Source organism: Crocuta crocuta, unplaced genomic scaffold (genome assembly GCF_008692635.1).
Source record: "Crocuta crocuta isolate KB4526 unplaced genomic scaffold, BGI_CrCroc_1.0 scaffold1247, whole genome shotgun sequence".
Lineage (NCBI taxonomy): Eukaryota > Metazoa > Chordata > Mammalia > Carnivora > Hyaenidae > Crocuta > Crocuta crocuta.
Window position 1 is genome coordinate 633,136 of NW_027532329.1, and position 21,552 is coordinate 654,687.

General features: G+C 38.1%; 1 protein-coding gene across 1 annotated transcript in view; it reads left to right on the forward strand.

The window, feature by feature from the left end:
- SYTL2 (synaptotagmin like 2) overlaps positions 1-21,552 on the forward strand; it is a 116,520-nt gene that overhangs the window by 93,768 nt on the left and 1,200 nt on the right. The window contains exons 10-19 of the mRNA XM_077778409.1: positions 1,257-1,310; positions 2,552-2,599; positions 5,938-6,032; positions 9,181-9,300; positions 10,612-10,781; positions 11,873-11,975; positions 14,265-14,435; positions 16,978-17,056; positions 19,106-19,205; positions 20,577-20,812. Coding sequence (XP_077634535.1) covers positions 1,257-1,310; positions 2,552-2,599; positions 5,938-6,032; positions 9,181-9,300; positions 10,612-10,781; positions 11,873-11,975; positions 14,265-14,435; positions 16,978-17,056; positions 19,106-19,205; positions 20,577-20,812 — 1,176 coding nt within the window. The remainder of the gene's footprint in view (positions 1-1,256; positions 1,311-2,551; positions 2,600-5,937; positions 6,033-9,180; positions 9,301-10,611; positions 10,782-11,872; positions 11,976-14,264; positions 14,436-16,977; positions 17,057-19,105; positions 19,206-20,576; positions 20,813-21,552) is intronic.

Consider the following 21,552-nt stretch of genomic DNA (forward strand, 5'->3'; position numbering starts at 1 on the left):
CAACTGCTCCTTTAATTGGTGAAGGACTTCTTGAGTACTAACATAAAGGATAATATCTGTAGGGACTTGTGACTTAGAAATCATGACTTCTAGGGTGGTTGCTCTTCATTGTTTTTAAACTAAGATGCACCCCTGGGAGTACAGAGGGTCATGAGAAAATTTATTGAATGAAAGTTAACCACTGCCAAACTCATATGATTGAAAGTTGACCATTCTCATGTTTAGAATATGCTTTAGGCATCTGCAATTGAAACTAAAAAGTCTGAATTTAAAAAGGGAAAGGAAAATGCCATTAAATAATTCCAAAAATCAGAGATTTTCAGGACTCTGAAGACAATTTTCCCAGTTTAGAATGCAGTTCTGTCCCCACCAGAGACTTAGAATCTCAGGGTTAGAAGTGACCTTGAAGGTCACCCATTTTATAGTCCTCCTCACCATGCAGGAATTCTTTTTAAAGCCTTCTCAACAGGTGGCCAACCCCCCACATCCGCCTGAATGCTCCCACAGAAAGGGAGTCCAGTCTTTTGTTGGACCGCCCTGATTGTTCTTCCTGATGTTGGTGATGGGTCCTGAAAAAAACAACAACAAAACTCAGCAACAATTGTCCGATTTGACAAACCTCTTGCCTGTGAAGCATGGGGCTATTTCCATGGTGCAGCTTTAAAGTAGTTAGGAATGTGTAGGGTTAAAAAAAAAATCACCATCAGCTGACGGGTATTCCTGCACGCTCCTTCCAAATACCGATACCCACTCTCACACTAGCCTGCCAAGATTCCACTTAGCAGCTGGTCCCCAGTTACATCTCTTCAGTTGACTTCCCAAGCAAGACTCCCAGAGGCATACACACATGATGATGCATGCACAGAAATATTTGTTAATGACCATGGGTTTGAGAAGGTGTTAGTCATGGCTAGCATCTTACCCTTTCCAGAAGAATAAAGAGGCTGTTGCAGCCCTGTGTTTTCTTCTGCTGCTGGCCGATTGCTTGCTCTTAGCTAACCCACTAACCCTTGGGAGTCCGTGTGCAGCAGTGTGCTGATGTAAGCTGCATCGGGGCTGAAATGGGAGCTCCCGCTATGGCACTGGTTCAAATAGCTAATCTAAAGAGAAAGTATTTTGGGGAAGACATCTTGGTTGCACCCCTCACTGCATCTTGACTAATTGCTTCAAACTCCGGGGGCTTCCAGGGACAGTCTCATTGTTCTCTCTCACCAAGGGTCAGCCGTGTTAACCATTTGTTAATTTCTCCTGAACAGATCAAGCAAAAGTAGATAATCTGCCAGAAGAATTAGTACGTAGTGCTGAAGATGGTAAATATCTTTATGTATTTGCATGTCTGTCTGGGGCGGTTTGGGCAGTCACCGGGACGCAGCTGTTGGATAAATAGAAGAACGTCATTTGCCACTATGTGATGAATGGTGCCTAAGTTATTATGAAATGGTTCTGACTTGGTGCATTTAATACTAACTGTATTCTCAAGGCTTTTGCTGGTGATACCGTTGTGAGGATCTCATCAGAGACCCTTGGCAAGGGAGGGTTTCTATAAATAGGAAATTGTATTTCTATGGGTATGAGCTGATTTTTGCTACTCTGACTTGCAGAATTCTTGTGAGGGCAGGAAGTGTCGGGTGGGTTCCTGGGTTAAGTTATTCCTGTATTTGATCTGCACATCTCAGCATTTGGATCCTTCTGGGCATAGCTGGTAAAGCTTTAACTTCAAAGGAGAGAGTCCCAGAACTGAAGTCAGGATCCTCTCTGGGTCATTTAAATAGCTAAATATAGACTGAGGTAAAATTAACTTGTTCTGAATATTCAAGAGGCAGAAGATTTTGTACTTTATCAATGGATTGAGTATTACTTGGCTCAGTTATAAAATTCATAGGGTAATAGTGCCTTTGGCGGGGGAAGGGATGGAAATGAGTCTGATTTTTATATTTTATAGTTCAACACTTCTGCAAATGTGTAATTTATATTTGTAGACTGGAATTGTGTTTTGTAAATTGCCTTTACTATAATAAAAAAATGTGTATTAACTGAGCTTTCCATATAAAATGCAGCATCAGAGCTCCTCAAAGGTCGTTCCTTACTTTTATGTCGTGGTTTGGTCTTTTTCATTTATGTTTACAACTTCATGGAGGTAGGCGGGGCAGGGATTTTCATTGTCATTTACCGATAAGAAAAGCTCAAAGAAATTAGGTGACTTGTCTAAGATCCTGTAGCTAGTTGGTCAGTGGAAGGAGGTGGCAACTAGAATCTTGGCTTCATGACTCCTAGTGCAGTGCTCTTTCCATTTCCCAAGCTATGTGTGGCTCAGTGAATTAGAGGAAAGATGCCAAACTTCTCCTGTGCTGGATGTTGGATTTTTAGTTGAACAGGAGACCCTAAAGCGGCTAATGAAGAGTCACTAAGGGATCAGATGAAAGCAGGCTAAAAACCTGTCGGATGTATTCTGCAGTCTCTGTTGTGAAACTGACATTTGGGCTTTACTTTCATGTCTCTTTAATCCTTCTGTTAAAATGGTATTTATTCTAAATGTTGCTCTTCTGAGTAGATCAAAAAGCAGATCAGGAACCAGATACAAATGAATGCATACAAGGAAGTGAGTAGCAGGATCTTTCTCACAAATGACTAAATGTTGCCACTTTTTATGGTGTTAAATATACTGAAATAACTAACACTATTAATAACGCAGTATTTATTATTGGTACTAAACTCTTGCAGCTTACAAAACTATTTCATTCTGACAAGGGTTTTATAAAAACATTTTACTGCTGTCAGCGTTGAAAGATTAATTCATGGTTCTACTGAGGAAGAGTTACATACTTAAACAATTTTTATGTAGACATATATGTGTATGTTTTATACATAAATATATACATATATGTTATTGCTGAGTGTTGTTATACTTTTGTAAGTCTCTCTGCTCTTTGAGTCTTTGCTTAAAATGAAGTTGGCACCTTGTGTTATCAGTTGGCTTTTATGTTGCAGTATATGGTCTTGAGTATAGGATTTCTGTGGCCTTTATGCAAGACTGTAGACCTGAAACAATTTATGATTTATTTACACATAAGAAAGAATTATACTTTTATAAGTATGTGGCATGGTTGTATATGCCTTACTATATACCTATGGAAGCAAGTTTTATTCTGTATGGGGTTTAAGCTCTGAGTTTCAAAACTGAACTCAGTATATACTCAATATATAGAGCAAGTGAACATCTGAGCCTTAAGAAGTAAGTGTATACTTGTGGTGACTAATGCCCATCAGCTAATTAATATCCACCACCAATCAAAAATAATGATTATTTACTCTTTTATGTTCAATCTTAAGGTTGCTGTACTTAACTCTGACTACTCTCTCCAGGACAAATAACACATTCAAAGGGTGTTTGTGGGTCCTAGCAAAGTATATGGATTATGCATGTGTGTCTTCTAAGCTTCCCACTTTCAGTCAGTTTCATTATGCTAGGTGCTATAGGTATGAAGATGATGATACAAATGGCTGCCCTCAGGAGTCTACAGAATTTTTATTAACAGTTTCCCAACAGTCTGGATGTGCTAATAAGTCTTAATGAGAAGAGCAGCTAAATGAGGGAGCCATTCGATAGAGAAACAAAGTGCTGATGCTAGAAGGCAGTGACATCTAGTCTGAAATCTGAAACTTTGCTTATGAGATCATGCCAGAGAGGAAGGTGTTGAGCTCTGGCACATGACCTGCCCAAAGGACACTCCAGGCTTCGGCTCTTAGTGCGTGTTCTCTGTCCAGCTGTTGCTGAGGAACCAAGACTCCTGCCCCTTGAGGGTGTTGGGTAAAGAGATTTCTCCCGTTTCTTCTGAACTGGTAGATACTTAGACTTAGTCATCTTGGTTTATCTTGTTACGTTTTGTTCAACAGTTAGCCTGAGGAGTGAAAACAGTACATGAACATATATGTCAGTGTATCCGTGTTTTCATTCATGACCCAGCTTAGTTAGGTCAAGCCACATAGGCTAGTCATGTGCTGAATTCTGGATGAATTAATTTCTCTCTTATTTTATAACATCCAAGATGACTTTAATGTCTTAGCTGAGATTATTGCTTTTCTCTAGTGAAGACTGTATTCTTACCACAAAACAAAATTAAATACATGATTAAAACATAAATAACTAAAGCCCAATAAATGTAAAACTGACTACATTTGAGTAGCAGATGTAGATTTTGCAAATAATGGAAAGCAGCATGAGGATGAAAAGTTTTTGTGTCCTCATTGGGCTGTACTGTGCCCTCATGGGACCTGGTCTTACACCACTTCAGTGTAAGTCACCTGAATATACACACATACACATTATTGTTTAATGGGAAGCAATTAAAGAAGATATTATCTCATGAGTCACCGTAAAATGTGTTTTGATACATTTGTGAGCCAAAGGCTAGATAAGAATTACTAGGTGGATAATAAAATATTTAATATATCTAGTTCAATTTTCATTTGTCCTTCATTAGATTTCTTTTAACCAAAGATGAATTTAACTAATGCTTAGGGCTGAATTTGAGCCTTTTGAGTCATATATAGAAATATAATTTGATTTTAATCTATCTGTTTTCCTGGTATCTCTTTCACTGCTGAAACCAAGTCAGTATATTTGTAACACATTGAATAGGCAATTTAAAGATTATTAGATAATATTTACTTTTTAGCAAATACTTATATAGAGTATACTATGTACCAGGCACTATTCTAATTGCCTTAAAACATATTAACTCGTTTAATATGCAAGCTCTGATTCACTTTAAGAAAAGCTTAGACACTGATTCTTTTTGTGTGTTTTTTTTTTTTTTAGTTTATTTTTTGAAAGAGCATGCACAAAAGAGAAAGGACCAGAGAGAGAGGCAGGGTGGGAGACACAGAATCCCAAGCAGGCTCTTCACTGTCAGCACGGAGCCCAATGAGGGGGCTTGAACTCACAAACCACAAGATCATGACCTGAGCCAAAATTAAGAATTGGATACTTAACTGACTGAGCCACCCAGGTGCCCCAGACCCTAATTATTAAAGGAAATAGATTTCTAACTAGAATTACACAAATGAGAAATAGAATTCATGATCTCATTGTGACTTCCACATATATACTTGCTGTATCAAAGAGTATCTAAATTAAGGTGTCTAAATAATAGGTCTAAAAATTTGTTTAAAAAAGCAGTTTGAAATCATAGTCTTTCACAATTCTGAGTGAGGAACACTATCAGAGAAGTGATCCTCATAATCACAAAAAGCCTTCTATTTGCCACTCAGTAGCGAGGACGTTTATGATTGAGTTCTGTATGGAGATCCTTACTGTCCAATGAAATAGTTTTTCAGCCTGAAGCATGTTTTAAAAATACATCTCAAGGAGATGAACCAATAAATCACACATTGTGTAGTTTGAATCTGATATGAAAAATAAGTTAAAACTGATTCACAATGGCTCTGTTTTAATATAATTCAACTCCACCTCCAGATGAATAAAAATGAACAGTTTCTAAACTAATTCTTTTTTTTTAATGTTTATTTATTTTTTGATAGACAGAGCCAGGGAGAGGCAGAGACAGAGAGAGGGGACACAGAATCTACAACAGGCTCCAGGCTCTGAGCTGTCAGCACTCAGCCTGATGCGGGGCTCAAACTCACGAACCATGAGATCATGACCTGAGCTGAAGTTGGCCACTTAACCAACTGAGCCACCCAGTCGCCCCTAATTCTTATTTTCAATTGGTTCATCTCCTTGCTAGTTCTCTCTGTATAATTTATAAAAACTGCACGTTGCTTATCTTAGGATCCTGTGCATGTGAACTACTGTGCCTTTAACCTTTTTATAAAAATATCTCACTCACAGATAGAAGAAAAGTGTGTTTTCAACTTATGCTTTATGTTTGTCTGATAATTGTGAGGATAATTTTGAATGGAAATGCTGCTGTTTAGTTTCCACAGTGCCTTCACAGCCTGATAATCAGTTTTCCCACCCTGACAAACTCAAAAGGATGAGCAAGTCCGTTCCAGCATTTCTCCAAGATGAGGCAAGTTTGTCTTTTGTAATTTCAGAAAAATGGAACCAAATAGGTGGATTTGCTCTGCCAAGGTTGGTGAGTTTGTATTCAGCTGTGGCAGAGACCAAAGAGGTCAGCAGGACTGATCCTTGGCCTTTCCTATCAATAGAGGTAGTGTTGTTGATCCTGGAATGAGGCATGGCATGTCTCATTTGACTCAAACAGCAACTCATTTTGGTGGTAAAGTCAAATTGCATTGATTTTGGAACGTGACTTTTGTTTCAAAGTGGGTACAAAATAAGAAATCCAGACAGAAATATGTTGGTATGAAACAACCAGTCTGTAGTGTACAGTAGAGTTGATTTGTGAAACTTAGTCTGGGTAGCATGACTAGCTTGAAAGCATATGGTAAATAATAGAGTGACAGTAACACAGCCGACCTTAAGGATATCAACTGGGTGTAGGCAGTATGCATACATTATCTCCTTTATTCCTCCCACAAGCCTGGATGGTGGGCACCATCATTATCCCCAGACATTACAGGTAAGGAAACATGGGGAGAGGTAAATAACATCACTCATCTACAAAAGGGTCAAACCAGGACTGGAGTCCTGATCTGATTTTCATGGTTAGCCATTATGCCTACTGTCTCAGGTCAGAATAGGACTATTATCTGCTATTCCCTGAATACTTTGTAAATACCAGGCACTTAATATTCATTCTGATATCTAACTCTCACTAACTAAATATTTAGGTACTATTTTCTCCATTTTATAAAACAGGGAAGTGCCTGAGATGTTTAATAACTTTCCCCAATCCCAACAGCTGTTAAAAAGTAGATCTAGGATTTTAACTCAGGTCCTTTGACTTAATTAAGATTCCATGTTCTAGGTTTTGGGATGGGTTAAAGAGGTGACAGGGATTAAGGAGTGCACTTGTCATGAGGAGCACTGGGTGATGTATGGAATTATTGAATCACTATATTGTTCACCTCAAATTAATATAGCACAGTAAGTTAACTAGAATTAAAATAAAAATGTAAAAAGCCAAAAAGTAAAGAAAACTAAAGAAAAAATTCCCTGTTCTTGCAGCAGGGGTAGTTGGAGCTTGGTATTAGACATTCCTACTCCTAGCTGTGCTACACATTTGCTGTGTGGCTATGGGCAGGTTTCTTACCTTCATTGAATCTGGTTTCCTAGTACCTATCTGATTAGGTTGTGAGTAGTCAGTGAGATAATGCAGGGAAAACACAGGGCACAGTGCCTGACACACAGTAAATACCCAGTAAATGCTAGCTGTTACTATTTGCAGTTCAGGTCTGATTTTTGATGGTAACATAAAAAGCTTTATTGTTAAGCATTCTCTTAGTAGATGAAATAGGAGGAAAGTTCTATACAGCATATAAATTACATACCTCCTCCCTGACCTCCTAGCCTTCTCATTGCTTATTCTTGGGCCTTAGATGAACTGTATTTGCAAATATTCACCCTTTCATATGCATAACAACCCACATTATAGTTCCTTTGAAAAGATTCACTCATTCTTTGAAACTAAATCATTAGTTGGAAGCCACTGGTGGGCACCTCAAGGAGTTCCTGTGGTTTTATACCTTTGTAAATAGGCTTTGGTCTTGGTTGGTCATATGAATAAGCTATATAATAACTAAAGAGGCCAGTGATACCAGTTCCTGGTTTTTCATTTTTCTCCTCCTTTACTTTTAATGTGCTGCCTCATAGGTCCACACCAAAGAAAGTCCAAGTCATTTGAGTTTATGCATCAGAGATGCCAAATTAAGCTGTCTATGTCTTTCAAAGCACATGGGTCAGACTGAATGTTAAAGGAAATGGACATGAAACCAGGCTTTGCGCCTTTGTCCACTATCCCTTTGAGGCTTAGTTTAGCATCACTCACATTTATTGAGTACCTGCTATGTGAAAACTGGTGTTCCAGGTCAACAAGACAGGATCCCATCCTCCAGTAATTCACTAGTGACCAGATATACTAGGTAGACCATAGTACATGCTATAATAGAGGGAAATGGACTGTAAGCATGCGGGGAGAGCGTGTGACAACAGAGACATTTAAAAGGTATGGTACTGTTTTCTTCGTTCTTAATCCTTGAGGGAGGATTTTTTTCTTATCCATACGAGTCATAAATTTTGTTTTTCTTTAACTCCTTCCTTAATCTGCATTAGAATTGGCATCTGTTATACTGATACATAATTGCATGGTCCTAGAATATGTTGGCATGAACTAACTACTCCATACAGATATTTTCCTAACTCCACTGAACTGCTCCATAAACTTTCTAACCCCAAAAGGAGCTCATTCTTAACCATGAATTTTTAAAGGTACTATCTAATAGACTTTAGCTCTGAATATAATAAAATTTATTTTTGCCACTTTTTTTTTCTTGAGCCAGGTAAATATTTCCTGGTATATATTTAAAATATTACTTTTTTAAAAAATTTGTTAAAATCTAATGTGGGTAGAATTTAATACACACTAATAAACATAATTTAATATATACTTCCCTATAGCAATAAAAAGATAAGCACAATAGCACTATGGAAATATACAAGAGGTCATTTAAACATTTTAAAATAGACACACACAGACACACACATACATATATATAACTTCTAGTTGAAACAGATCAAACTGGCATTTATTTTTCTAGTTTAATATGTTTCAAGTAAAAGATTTGAATTTTTGGAAAGACAAGTCTATGTTAATAATGAGAGGAATTAAACATGATATTTTATGTTTTGATAGTATATCTTAGGCCTTTTATTGTCTGGGTAAAGTTAATTTCTCATATCTATCAGTAAAGTTCCCCAAGTAACATAAATACATAACACTAAGAGAGTAACAAGAAAACTCACTGTAGTGCTGCCTTCTGTATCACCTGGGCCCACCTTGTAGGTGAAAAAAAAAATCACTTTGTTATTTTGGTAGCGAAACACTGCTCTCCCCCTTAGGTGAGGTCCAAGATAGACCACCTATTTCATCTTGAATCCCATTCCCTGGTGATTAGCACTAGTGACTAGTGTCCTTTGACCTTTAGAAATGTTCATAGATCCCTGGCATACCAAGATAGCATATTTTTCTAAATTGAGATTCTGATCTTCACTCATCCTGAATTTAAATTTTGTGTATATTATATGATGTTTTGTAGAGTGATGACAGAGAAACAGATACAGCATCAGAAAGCAGTTACCAGCTCAGCAGACACAAGAAGAGCCCAAGCTCTCTAACCAATCTTAGCAGCTCCTCTGGCATGACGTCCCTGTCTTCTGTATGTAAACAACAGCTCTGTGTTAATATCTCTCTGCTTCTGTGAACCTTGCTTGCCATGCTCCTTCTTAGTATAAAATGGCCCCCGTTGTATTTCCCAGATTCCAAGGGCAGTAGCTTTTTCTCTAACCCACAATTAGCTTCTGGCTAGCTAAATCTTTGTTTTTCTTTTTTTAAGCATAAAAAGAGTTCATATCCGTTACAAACGAGTATGGTTTTTTTGGATGTAAGTACTTCAGAAATAAGCCTAAATTACCAACAAGAAGAACCACTGCATTTTTCTGTGCAAAAAAAGGGGTAACTATTGTTAAGTTCTGCTTATATCAGATATGTTTTATATTCTGTTTGCAGGTACAGAATTGTATCGCTTTTTTAGCAAACCTGATGACTAAAGGTCCTGATTCACATGAAAGAATAGGAGAGCGAATTCTTTGCCTTACAGAGGGATTCAGAATGGGGCTTTAAAAAGATAGCTCCTCAAGTGTAGTTTTCATGTTGGCTTTAGAAAATTTGACTTTACCTAAAACTTCTTTCATAAAGTGAGATCAGTCATTGTGCATGTAGTATGTGTGTAGACATATATATATATATATATATGTAAATACATCCACATATACTTACCCAAATAGTTCTCTGATATACATACACATGCACATATCTCACCAGGTATGTTAATCAAATGATAAAGCTGTACTTAAATTCTTACTAACCTCCCATTTCTCAAACTTTAAAAAAAATCTGTTTAAATTGTATTTCTGCTGATAACAATCAAATGTATGGCCTTGGGAAGGCTTTCAACTGCCTTCATCAATCATCCATTCTCTACCCTTCTTGACCTCTAAAGGCTTATGGCCCAGTAAGCATTTTCCTAGATTCAGTGGATGAGTAACATAGTAAAATTCCTTTTTAGTGCCTTGGAAATTTGATAGAGCATTGTGTCATTGTGATTTGTGTGCCTGGGGTTTCTCACATCCTCTTTCTTTAGTGTCTTAAATACTAAGCATGCCTAAAAATGGAACTTTGAATGCCCCCTACCATAAAATCCCCCTGCTTTGAAATGAACCAGTATCTAAATAACTTTGCATTTCACTTTTCATCTGTATCTTTTAGAGATAATTTTTTTTTTTTACACACTAGTTGTGCCATATACCATGTCAGGTTGTCTGTGCTGGTCTGTCTTTATGCCATATTTTATTAACTGCTTTAAATGCAAACTAGAGAAATAATGGCAAGCAAAGATTATACTCATGATCCTTCTATTGGGTTCGGGAAAGAGATAGAAACAAACACTGTGTATTTCGGATGTTTTCAGGTGAGCGGCAGTGTGATGAGCGTTTACAGTGGAGACTTTGGCAATCTGGAAGTGAAAGGAAATATTCAGTTTGCAATCGACTATGTGGACTCACTGAAGGAGTTGCATGTCTTTGTGGCCCAGTGTAAAGACTTAGCAGCAGCAGATGTTAAAAAACAGCGCTCAGACCCGTAAGTACAATTTGAAGTCACTGTTTTCCCTTAGTTATCCATAATCTTGTAGAAATTGGGAAAGAAAGAAAGAAATTAAGAGGAGAATATATGTGTGACTATGTCAAAAGGAAATGTTTGAGAAGAAAAGTTGGGAGAACTGATGTTTTATTTACTTTATAAATTCATATGCCAAACTTATTAAACTATAAAAATGTCAGAGAAGCACAGAATGTCTCAAGTTAGAAGGGACCTTTGAGGCCATCTTGTCCCATTCATTCTTTTAACAGATAAGGAAATCAGGGCCAGAGAAGATAAGTGATCTATTTACATAAATTCAGAGTCAGCACCAAAACTGGGAATGAGGGCTTGAACCCAGTCTGTTCCCATGACATTCAAGCTTCTCTAAAATTAGGGACATACTTCAGAATGTTCAGTGGTGCAGAAAGACTTAAGACTCTAGACTGAGATAGATTCTAAATTTAACTTCTATTTTACAGAAAAACTTTAGGGGAAATTACCAGCTCATCTTTTAAATCAGTGGCTTAATTGATACTTCAGTATATTTGCAAAAGTTGAATGGCATTCCTCACTTATGCAGAAGTCAGGTTCTCAATTATTTTGCTGGCATAAGCCCAATCCATGCTTTTGTTATAAAAACAATTGGGGTCAGTATACCCCATTGAATGTGACTTGATTAGGTTTGTGCTAAGAGTAATTTTTGTTTTCAAAAGGCAGTAACAAAAATTTTTTTGAAAAGTTCTGCAAGCACCAAAGTCTTTTCTTAATTGGAAACAAGCCAGTAAAATTAAGCACTACATTAGAGGTCTGTCCCCCACCACTCTCCACGTCAAGTAAGGCCAAAGAAAAAAGGCGCTCAGGAAATTTCCTTTAAAAGTTTTCAAAACAATTATGAAATGATCAGTTCTGCTGCAATGTGTTTAAACGTTTAAGTATAAAAGACATTAGTGAGAACATTTATTTACTTAGCGCTTTTCTCAGTGACATAAATTAATTATTTCTGTCAATTACCAATGCATTGTTCAAAGTAGAGATGGAAACATCACTTTTATTTTTTCTGACCTTCTTTGTCTTTCCACTTCTCTTTTTAGATATGTAAAGACCTATTTGTTACCAGACAAGGGCAAGATGGGCAAGAAGAAAACACTTGTAGTGAAGAAGACTTTGAATCCTGTGTATAATGAGATACTACGGGTATCTATGAACTCTCTGTCTAGGAAAATCCTAAATGATGATATGTCACTGTGATTATGTTTAAATAGCCATGTCTTCTAAATTTTTTTAGTGTTTACTTATTTTTGAGAGAGAGAGAGAGAGAGAGAGAGATCATGAGCAGAGGAGGGACAGAAGGAGAAGGAGACACAGAATCCGAAGCAGGCTCCCGGCTCTGAGCTGTCAGCACAGAGCCCAACATGAGGATCAAACTCACCAAGATCATGACCCGGGCCAAAGTCCGACCCTAGCCAACTGAGCTACCTAGGCACCCCTAAATAGCCATGTCTTCTTGGTAGTATCTCTATAGATGAAGTCAGTCACAGGGAGAGAAGAAGGAAAGGAATAAACATTTTCTGAGAAACTGCCTTCCATGAGACCATACACCATGAATGTTGCATGTGTTCTGTGTGTCACAGATGAGGCAGGTGAAGCTTAGAGAAACAAAGGAACTTGCTCAAAGATACACAGCTGACAGCATTGAGCATTGTAACCAAATGATATACCAAAAGCATAATTCTGATCATGTTATTTCTCTGCTTAAAATCTTTTAGGATTCCCATTACCCTTAGAGGCAAGTTCATCCTTAACATGTTACCAGTCCCTCCACAACCTGGGCTCCAGCCTCCTCTTTCCAATTTCAGAGTCTTTGTTTAGGTTCACCCTGATTCCTTTCTGTTCTATGGTGGAACTGACTCTTTTCTCACACTGCTGGACTTCCATCAGGCTGCAGTGCTTTTTCCCATATTCTATCCCTAACTAGCTCCTATAGCCTTAAATACCTCTTCCTTTGAGAGGCTGTCCTTAACCCATCAGGCTGCCCTGTGGTCTGCTGCCCTAGTCACCTTGTTTTATATCAGGCTTTGTTAACACTCAGCAGTTGAACTATTAGCTTCGTTGTCTGCTTTCCCATTAAACTGTAAGTTCCAGGAGGGCAGGGTCCAGCTCTGTGCCATTTATCAACTGTGTGCATTTGGGCAAATGACTTAACCTGTCTGTACTTCAGATCTGCCACAGGGAGACAATAATGGTACCTACCTATCTACCTCAGTAGTTGTAAACATTGCAAGATTTAATATGTGCAAAGTGATTAGCATATATTAAACACATGTTGACTCTTAATACAGTGTCTGGATAGGTACTCAAAAAATGTTTATTGGATGGATAGATGGATGGACAGATGAATAGAAACTATACCTGCCTCAAATAACCATATTTCCCTCACCCCCCCCACCTGCATAATGCTGCCTTAGTTATAATTTAAAACTGAAAATATAAGAAGTGTCATTCATTCCCTCTTTCTGAAAAGGCTGTCCAACTCTTTGATTATCTTCTGAGGAAATAGGCAGAATTAAATTAATTTTTAGTCATCCATGGGTCAATTTTTTATATATTTTCTGTAGCCAGTTTGTAATTACAGTTTGACTGTGATATACCTCCATACCAGAGCTGTTTCTAGGTCAGCTACTTCAACCCTTTACTCAGAAAAAGCCACCTAACTAAAATGGTAAGCTCAGAGAAACACCAGCTTGCTACAACCAAAATGGACATTCAAGTAGTACATCATAAAACCAAATAGAGATTATTTTTAGGTTAGAAGTACTATTATCCCTTCCATGATTATATACAATCTAGGATTGACTACATCTTAGACAAAAAACTGTTAGGATGCCAAATATTTTCCACTTAACCATATGAATCAGGAAAAAAACCCCAAATATATCTTTACTTGAAAAGTTCCTTGTCATTGCAGGATATCTATAGGGGGAGGTGTTGTGTATAAATAGGGGCAAATGGTATATGGGAATTCTCTGTACTTTCTGTTCAGTTTTGCTATAAATTTACAACTGCTCTAAAAAATAGACTGTATTACAAAAAATACCTTGTCCTTAGGTAGAAAACAGACCACAGGTTTAAACTTCATTAGCATTTTTAGACTGAATTGGATTTATGTTATATCTAGTTTGAACTAAAAACATCCAGTAAAAAATGAAAAATTGGCTTTTGTTTTTAGAGAGCTATTACTGGCTATGATATATGAACCATGGTTTACTTTTCCAGAAGCAGAAAGAAAATCTTTTGTGAAAGATGGATTTAGCTCTTTGAAACAAGACACTAAGAATAAGATGACTTTGCAATATTTTTGAGACTTGAAACCTAGCAGATGAGGAAACCTGCTCTGTACAGATGACTTTTCTCTTCATCTCTGTGTCATAGCTTTGGCACAAAATAATATTACTCACCACTTTAATTTCCTTCTTTGATCTGCAGTATAAGGTCGAAAAGCAAATCTTAAAAACACAAAAGCTGAACCTGTCCGTTTGGCATCGGGATACATTTAAGCGCAATAGTTTTCTAGGGGAAGTAGAACTTGACTTGGAAACTTGGGATTGGGACAACAAACAGAATAAACAACTGAAGTGGTACCCACTGAAGCGAAAGGTAAGTTCTGCCATTTTTGGTTGGTTGGTTCGTTGGTTGGTTGGTTGGTTGGTGTGGGGCCTGGCATGTAGGAGAAAGCTACTATAAACTGTATTTTAATTAATAATGGTTATCCATTGTTTGGGATCATTATATCTTTTTACTCTCTCTAATATGTCTCTTAGGCGCTTTTCTGTATTTTCTATTCTCCTTTTTTTCTTTTTTCTCCTCTCCAGAATTCAAGCTGGCTTGTTTTTGCTAACCTGTGTTTCTATTCAATAATTTTCTTATCTGCTATGTCTAAAACACCCATCCTACAGGTTTTCAATCACATTTTTCAGATTTATATTTTCATTTGATTTTTCTTAGATCACTCCTCTGCTAAAATTCTCTATCTTAACATTATCATTATGAACACATTTCTCAGTTATTTAAATTATGTGTATGAAAACCCAATATCCTAACCATTTGTATGTCTCTGTAATCTAATTTTTTATCTTAGTTTGGTCCTTTGGTCCTTTGTCCTGGTATGCCAGTTCATTTTTTATTATATGCTAGACATTGTATATGAGAACTCCAGGGGTACATTGAGAGGGTTTACTTTTGTGTCTGATACACAGAGAGGGGACAGACCACTTTAATCTGAAAATAAACCAACTAGAAGCTGGGTTTCAGTTTTCATGTGGTCTCACGTAATTTTTGTTTGCTCAGGTTCCTAGGCTATGGCCTTTCAGGAGCTCCAAGTGAAAGAGAAGTAGTTCTCAGATTTTAGCATGCATCCAGTTCATCTGAAGTACTTATTATAATACAGATTTCTGGGCCCTATTCCCAAGGTTTCTGATTCAGTAACATCTGGGCCCAAGTTTCTAGCCGTTGCTGATTGCGATAAAACGTCTTGCCTGGGGACCATTCTTTGAGAACCACTGATAGAGTATGTCTAAGTCTATTCCTTTCTATTATGCTCTAGTTTGGCACTACTTCAAAATTAGCTGATGCCTCAAGGTGAAAAGCAAAAAATGTCAGACTCAAAGATCTCCATTTCTGTCCTGTCCATGTTAATAATTCTTTAATTCCTTGAAATAAATTTGTTTAGTCTTTTTTTTTAATTCCCAGTGTGAGGGTATGATTCCAGCTGGAAGTGATGAATATCAATAATAAAAATCATTGTTTAGGGGCGCCTGGGTGGCTCAGTTGGTTAAGCGTCCAACTTCGGCTCAGGTCATGATCTCGCGGTTCCCGGGTTCGAGCCCTGCATCAGGCTCTGTGCAGACAGCTAGCTCAGAGCCTGGAGCCTGTTTCTGATTCTCTGTCTCCCTCTCTCTCTGACCCTCCCCTGCTCATGCTTGCTCTATCTCTCAGAAATAAATAAAGCATTGGACTGATGGATGTGGGGGGGAGGGGGGATGGGCATGGAGGAGGACACTTGTGGGGATGAGCACTGAGTGTTATGTGGAAACTAATTTGACAATAAACTATTTGTAAAAAAAAAAAAAAGAAAGAAAGAAATAAAGCATTAAAAAATTTTTTTAAACTGTTAAAAAAATAAAAATCATTGTTTAGCATCTCCATAATAAACCACTTCTGCTTAAGAAATGGTTCCCAAATATTGCATCAAAATCACCTGGAGCACGCACTTATTCAAGACTCACTGGATGTGAATTCCTTAGAAGATGTCAAAAGCTTTTCATTTTAAACTCATTTCCCTTGGGTTTCTTTTTTTTTTTTTTAATGTTTTTATTTATGTATTTATTTCTAGGAGAGAGAGAGAGAGAGAGCGTGAGCAGGGGAGGGTCAGAGAGAGAGGGAGTCACAGACTCCGAAATAGGCTCCAGGCTCTGAGCTGGCAGTCAGCACAGAGCCCGACGTGGGGCTCGAACCCACGAACCGCGAGATCATGACCTAAGCAAAAGTCGACGCTTAACCGACTGAGCCACCCAGGTGCCCCTTCCCTTGGTTCTTATATATAGCCATGTTTTGGCAATAAGGCTCTAAAGGACCAGAATTTGAAAGTGAAACCAGCTCTTTTATACTTAAAAATAATAGATCTACATTTTAAAATTATTGTTCAGTCTTTGTTGTTCTTATAGACATCAAGCCATGTGATCTGAAATAATCAGGTTAATGCAGCTTTGAAAAAGTAATGTCTGACTTTTCTTCCCCCGTGCTGTCCCCACACTCTTCAAAAAAAGAGAATAACACAAATAAATAGTTTTACATCTGGCTGGGTGTCTAACAAAATTTGTGTGTTTTTATATAAACCAAAGCATCCCAGAGCATTTCTCCTATCTCCAAGAAAGCCATTCTGGTTTCTTTACTATCTCTGAGACTAAAGGCCTTGAGATGTTTTCTGGGTACCAAGCAAGTCTTTCCAAGATACACAGTATGCCTTTCCCAGGTATAAAAGCAAGAGTTTAGCTCTCATGGGGAAGGAAATGTTAATCCAGGACACTCATGGGTGGTAAATAGTCACAGAAATGGGCAGTTTTTGTCCTAATACAGAATACCAACAAACAGTAAAATAGTTTGTGTCTCACACTTACCGACAGTGTCCTTCATTTTCCAGACAGCACCAGTTGCCCTTGAAGCAGAAAACAGAGGTGAAATGAAGTTAGCTCTCCAGTATGTCCCAGAGCCAATTCCTGGTATGTAATGATTTTCCATCCAGATTTATGTCCTTTCCTGATCCCTTCCCTCTCCAAGGATTTCTTCGAACTCTGTGATATTTTCAAAGGAGAAACCCTGAACAAAATTATTAACTTAGTAATTGTATGGACCAAATGAGTCCATTTATAGTTGATAATTCTCTTTTTTTTATTGTGGTAAAAACACGTAACATAAAATTTACCATCTTAACCATTATGAACTGTACCACTTGTAGGGTTAAGCATATTCACATTGTTTGAAGCCGATCTCTAGACCTTTTTTCATCTTGTGTACCTGAAACTCTGTACCTGTTAAACTTTAGCCTCACCATGTCTTTCTCCCAGCCCCTGATAACCACCATTCTACTTTCTGTTTCCATGGGAAAAAAAAATCTTCAGTTTACAGAATTCTCTAGTTTACAATTCTTGTTTGAACTATCACCTCACTCTCCAAAAAGTTGGTATCTTCATAGTGTGAATGGCCTTTCCTGTATTCTGAATTTGGACCTATTGGTAGCACTGTGTTAAGAATGGAGCCTGGGTGTTCCTCACAGGCAAGAATTAGAAGGATTCCTTTGGAGCCCCTAGGAAATTAGAGTGCTTTGATTTGTTCTCCATTCTCAAAGTCTTAGCAGGATAGAAAGCTTTTTCCGCAAGATTCCTAACTGCATCCTTGATGTTAGGGCCTCAGGTCTCCAGCCCAGTTAAGGAGCAAGAGACTAGCAAGAAATGAATGCCAGTCGCTTCTCGTTTCCCAAGCAAGTCCTCCAAGTTTTTCTCCTTAAAATCTGTATGAATGTTATGACTGAAATCAGAGGTTGCAACTCAAATGCTTTCAGTAGCCAGGCAGTGAAACTAGTGGGATGAAAGAAATCTTGGATGGTAAGGGCAGTGATTGAACTAGAAGCAGCATTTTAATTCAGTTAAAAAAAAATTGGAGGGCAAGCAAAACATATCTTTAGGCCCATATGGCTGCCAAACCACCGTCTTGTTACTTCTGGATCTTCCTAAAAGGCAGATTTTTAAAAAATATGTAATTTCTATCCTATCATTTATGGTCCACATGCATAGAAATTTTGCCAGCCTGTTTTCCACCACTATATGTTGTGATGGGCTCCACCTTGTCTGATATTTTGTTCATGTAGTTTCTCTTCTCTGGAATGGCTTCCTCTTCTCAACCTATCCAAGTCTTAGATGAAGCTCCATCTTTTCCATAAAGCTTTACTTGGTCAAATGTGTTCACCCTCATTGATCACATCATCACCTAGAACATTACATTAATAACTTGGCATTTCATTCTATATTACATTTTTATAGTTTTTATTTGAATTACTCCTTTTAGCTTAAGTGTAAACATTTCCCAAGAACTTAGATTTCTTATATTCCTTGTTTCCAATGACATTACTAGTATAGGGCTAAACACATAATAGATACTCATTAAATTCCCATAGGTTGACTGGGTTAACGCATTCAGAAAAATGTGGTAGTGGTCCTCTGTCCATGTGCACCCAGCCTAGCCAACAACTAAACTTCTCAGTAATCCCCTGTCCATAACATTAGTTATTATGTGTGTGTATACAACATTGCCACAAAGTATGTAACCACATTTAGCAAGAGTGGCTGTACCTTAGCCAGTACCTGTTTTGGTTACTTTATACTCATTATGTTTCAAATGCCTCCCATTAACAGTATTAATATTTGAGAAGAATATGCATTTCATGGAGTTGTTTTGAGTATAACTGTAAATGGATGATTTACATACCTGATCTCAATAATTTATCTTGAAACAAGCCAAACCCAAACAGAATGACTTAATACTCTATACTTGGAATCGATATAAATTATTTGCATAGAGCTATCTGAGGTCAGTGCAGCCAGACTAGGGAAGATTTAGTTAAGAATATATAGATTTAACCAATTAGGATCGTATCATGGAGCTCTAGCTAGCATCACTGTGCCAGACCATTTTTAGGCTGGCATCTTTGGACACAATATTGCCAAGAGAGGAATGGCAGTGAAATTTTATTTTCTGCCCTTTTTCAATTACAGGTAAAAAGCTTCCTACAACCGGAGAAGTGCACATCTGGGTGAAGGAATGTCTCGACCTACCACTACTAAGGGGCAGCCATCTAAATTCTTTTGTTAAATGGTAACAGTATTGACAACTCTGCCTCTCTCATTTCTACCATAGCCCAGGCTTTGCTGGTTGGTTTCAGGTCTCTCTATCTATGATGCTGAAACTTATCATTCATGGTTTGAATGAAGTAACTTGGGGCAATGGCAACACAGACTAGAGGGATCTGTGACATGAACCCCTAATTTGAGTTTTTAAGTGGCGAACTTTTTTCTCACTTATACATATAAATGCCTGGCATCTAGTCAGTAGTGTTTAAACAGATATTAGTGTACTTTCTTAGCTCCCCGTGACTAATTTTACCTATATCAATTCTTCCAGAAGACCAGTTGTAGCTGCTTATGTTTATATAACATTATCTGTGATTTTCTCTATACACATTATTCATAGATGTCATCTGGTAAGATTTTTCAGTTCAAGGCAGTCTCTCATTCTGAGACAACTTTCAGACCTTCTTGTATTTATAAGAATAAATAGGTAGGTTAAAAACAGAAAAGAGATGGGGCGCCTTGGGTGGCTTAGTCGGTTAAGCATCCGACTTTTGCTTGGGTCATGATCTCGCGGTTCGTGGGTTCGGGCCCCGCGTCGGGCTCTGTGCTGACTGCCAGCTCAGAGCCTGGAGCCTGTTTCAGTCTGTGACTCCCTCTTTCTCTGACCCTCCCCTGCTCACGCTGTCTCTCTCTCTCTCTCCTAGAAATAAACAAAACATTTTAAAAAAAATTAAAAAATAAAACAGAAAAGAGATAATCAGGACTAGATCATGTTTCCAAATTTTAAAGGAATCCTCAAGCAAGTGCTACCATATTGAGCCCTTACTAAATGAAAGCACTGAACCAAGTTGTTTGCTTCATATGCAATTCTAGTATTAACCTTATGAAGTAGGTATCATGGTTCTCATTTTAAAGATGAAGAAGCAAGTGAGAGATTAAGTGACTTTCCCTACAATACACAGCCAATAAGTGGCAGAGTCAGGTTTCAAAGCAAGTCTGGTCCACCGTAATGAAGAGTCTCTCCAGCAGAATGTTGCCACCACCATTGCCACCATCATCACTGCCACCCCACCACCACCACCATCCCCATAATCCCCTCCAACACCACTACCTTCACCACCACCACTCCCATAATCACCTGTCACCAACACTACCACCTTCACTACCACCCCCATGACCCCCTCATGACCACCCCCACCCCACCATGACCACTCCAGCACCACAACCACCATCCCCATCCCCATCATCACCGTCACCATCACCATCACCGCTGCCTCTCTACACTCTTTTTCCTTCCGTTTCCTTCTGCCAGTCTTCAGTAGCTGTGCTGAAGTGCACTGAAGGTGTAAATATTCGCCATCTCATTAAAATGCTTTCACAATGATTCCTTTTGTAGTATCATCCTTCCAGATACAAGTAGGAAAAGTCGCCAAAAGACGAGAGCTGTAGGGAAAACCACCAACCCTGTCTTCAACCACACCATGGTGTATGATGGGTTCAGGCCTGAAGATCTGACAGAAGCCTGTGTAGAGCTTACTGTCTGGGACCATTACAAATTAACCAACCAGTTTTTGGGAGGTCTTCGGATTGGCTTTGGAACAGGTAATGTTTGTTACATTTTTAATTTTCTATGAGCCAAGTGCTTCTGGAGACAGTAGAGGTTTGCCTGTTTGTTGCTTTGCTTCTTCCTAATGAAAACAGTTACTCTATTTATGTGTAATGTGTGTTAAGTGTAATGAAATGAATGAGTGAAGGAATGTCAGGCTGAATGCCAAGGGCTCTAGGTAGGAAGATTAACAGGATGTAGTGTCTGTCCACACAGAGCTTAAGTTATTGTATGTGGGGGATATAGAAAATCCTTCATCACTACTCCTTGAAAAACATTTATATCTTTTTATGACTGAAAGGGTGCTTTAAGTAATGATAGTAATTAACATTAATGGAGTACTAGTCACTGTATTGAGTGCTTTATTTATATCAATTTATTTAATCCTCACAGAAATTCTATAAGTAGTTACTATATTATCTCCAGAGGAACTGATGTTCTAAGAAATAAAGTGACAGAGCTAATAAGCATCAGAGCCAAGATTCAAAGTTGAGTCTCCTAGACACAAAAACCCAAACCACACTTCCTTAGAGATCATCTAGTGTCACTTCCAACCCCGTGCCAGGCCTCTTCCCTACTACCCAACTATGTCCCTGACAGATGGTCAGCTAGCTCAGGTGGTTAAACAGCTCTTTCTTCTACTGAGCCCCAGATTTGCCCTCCTGATATTAAAACTCTTCCTAGCTATAGGGAATGACTGTCCCCCCATTTTCCAATGAACAATTCCTTTCTAAAAACAAAGATTCCTTCCCCCCCCCCCCCCCCC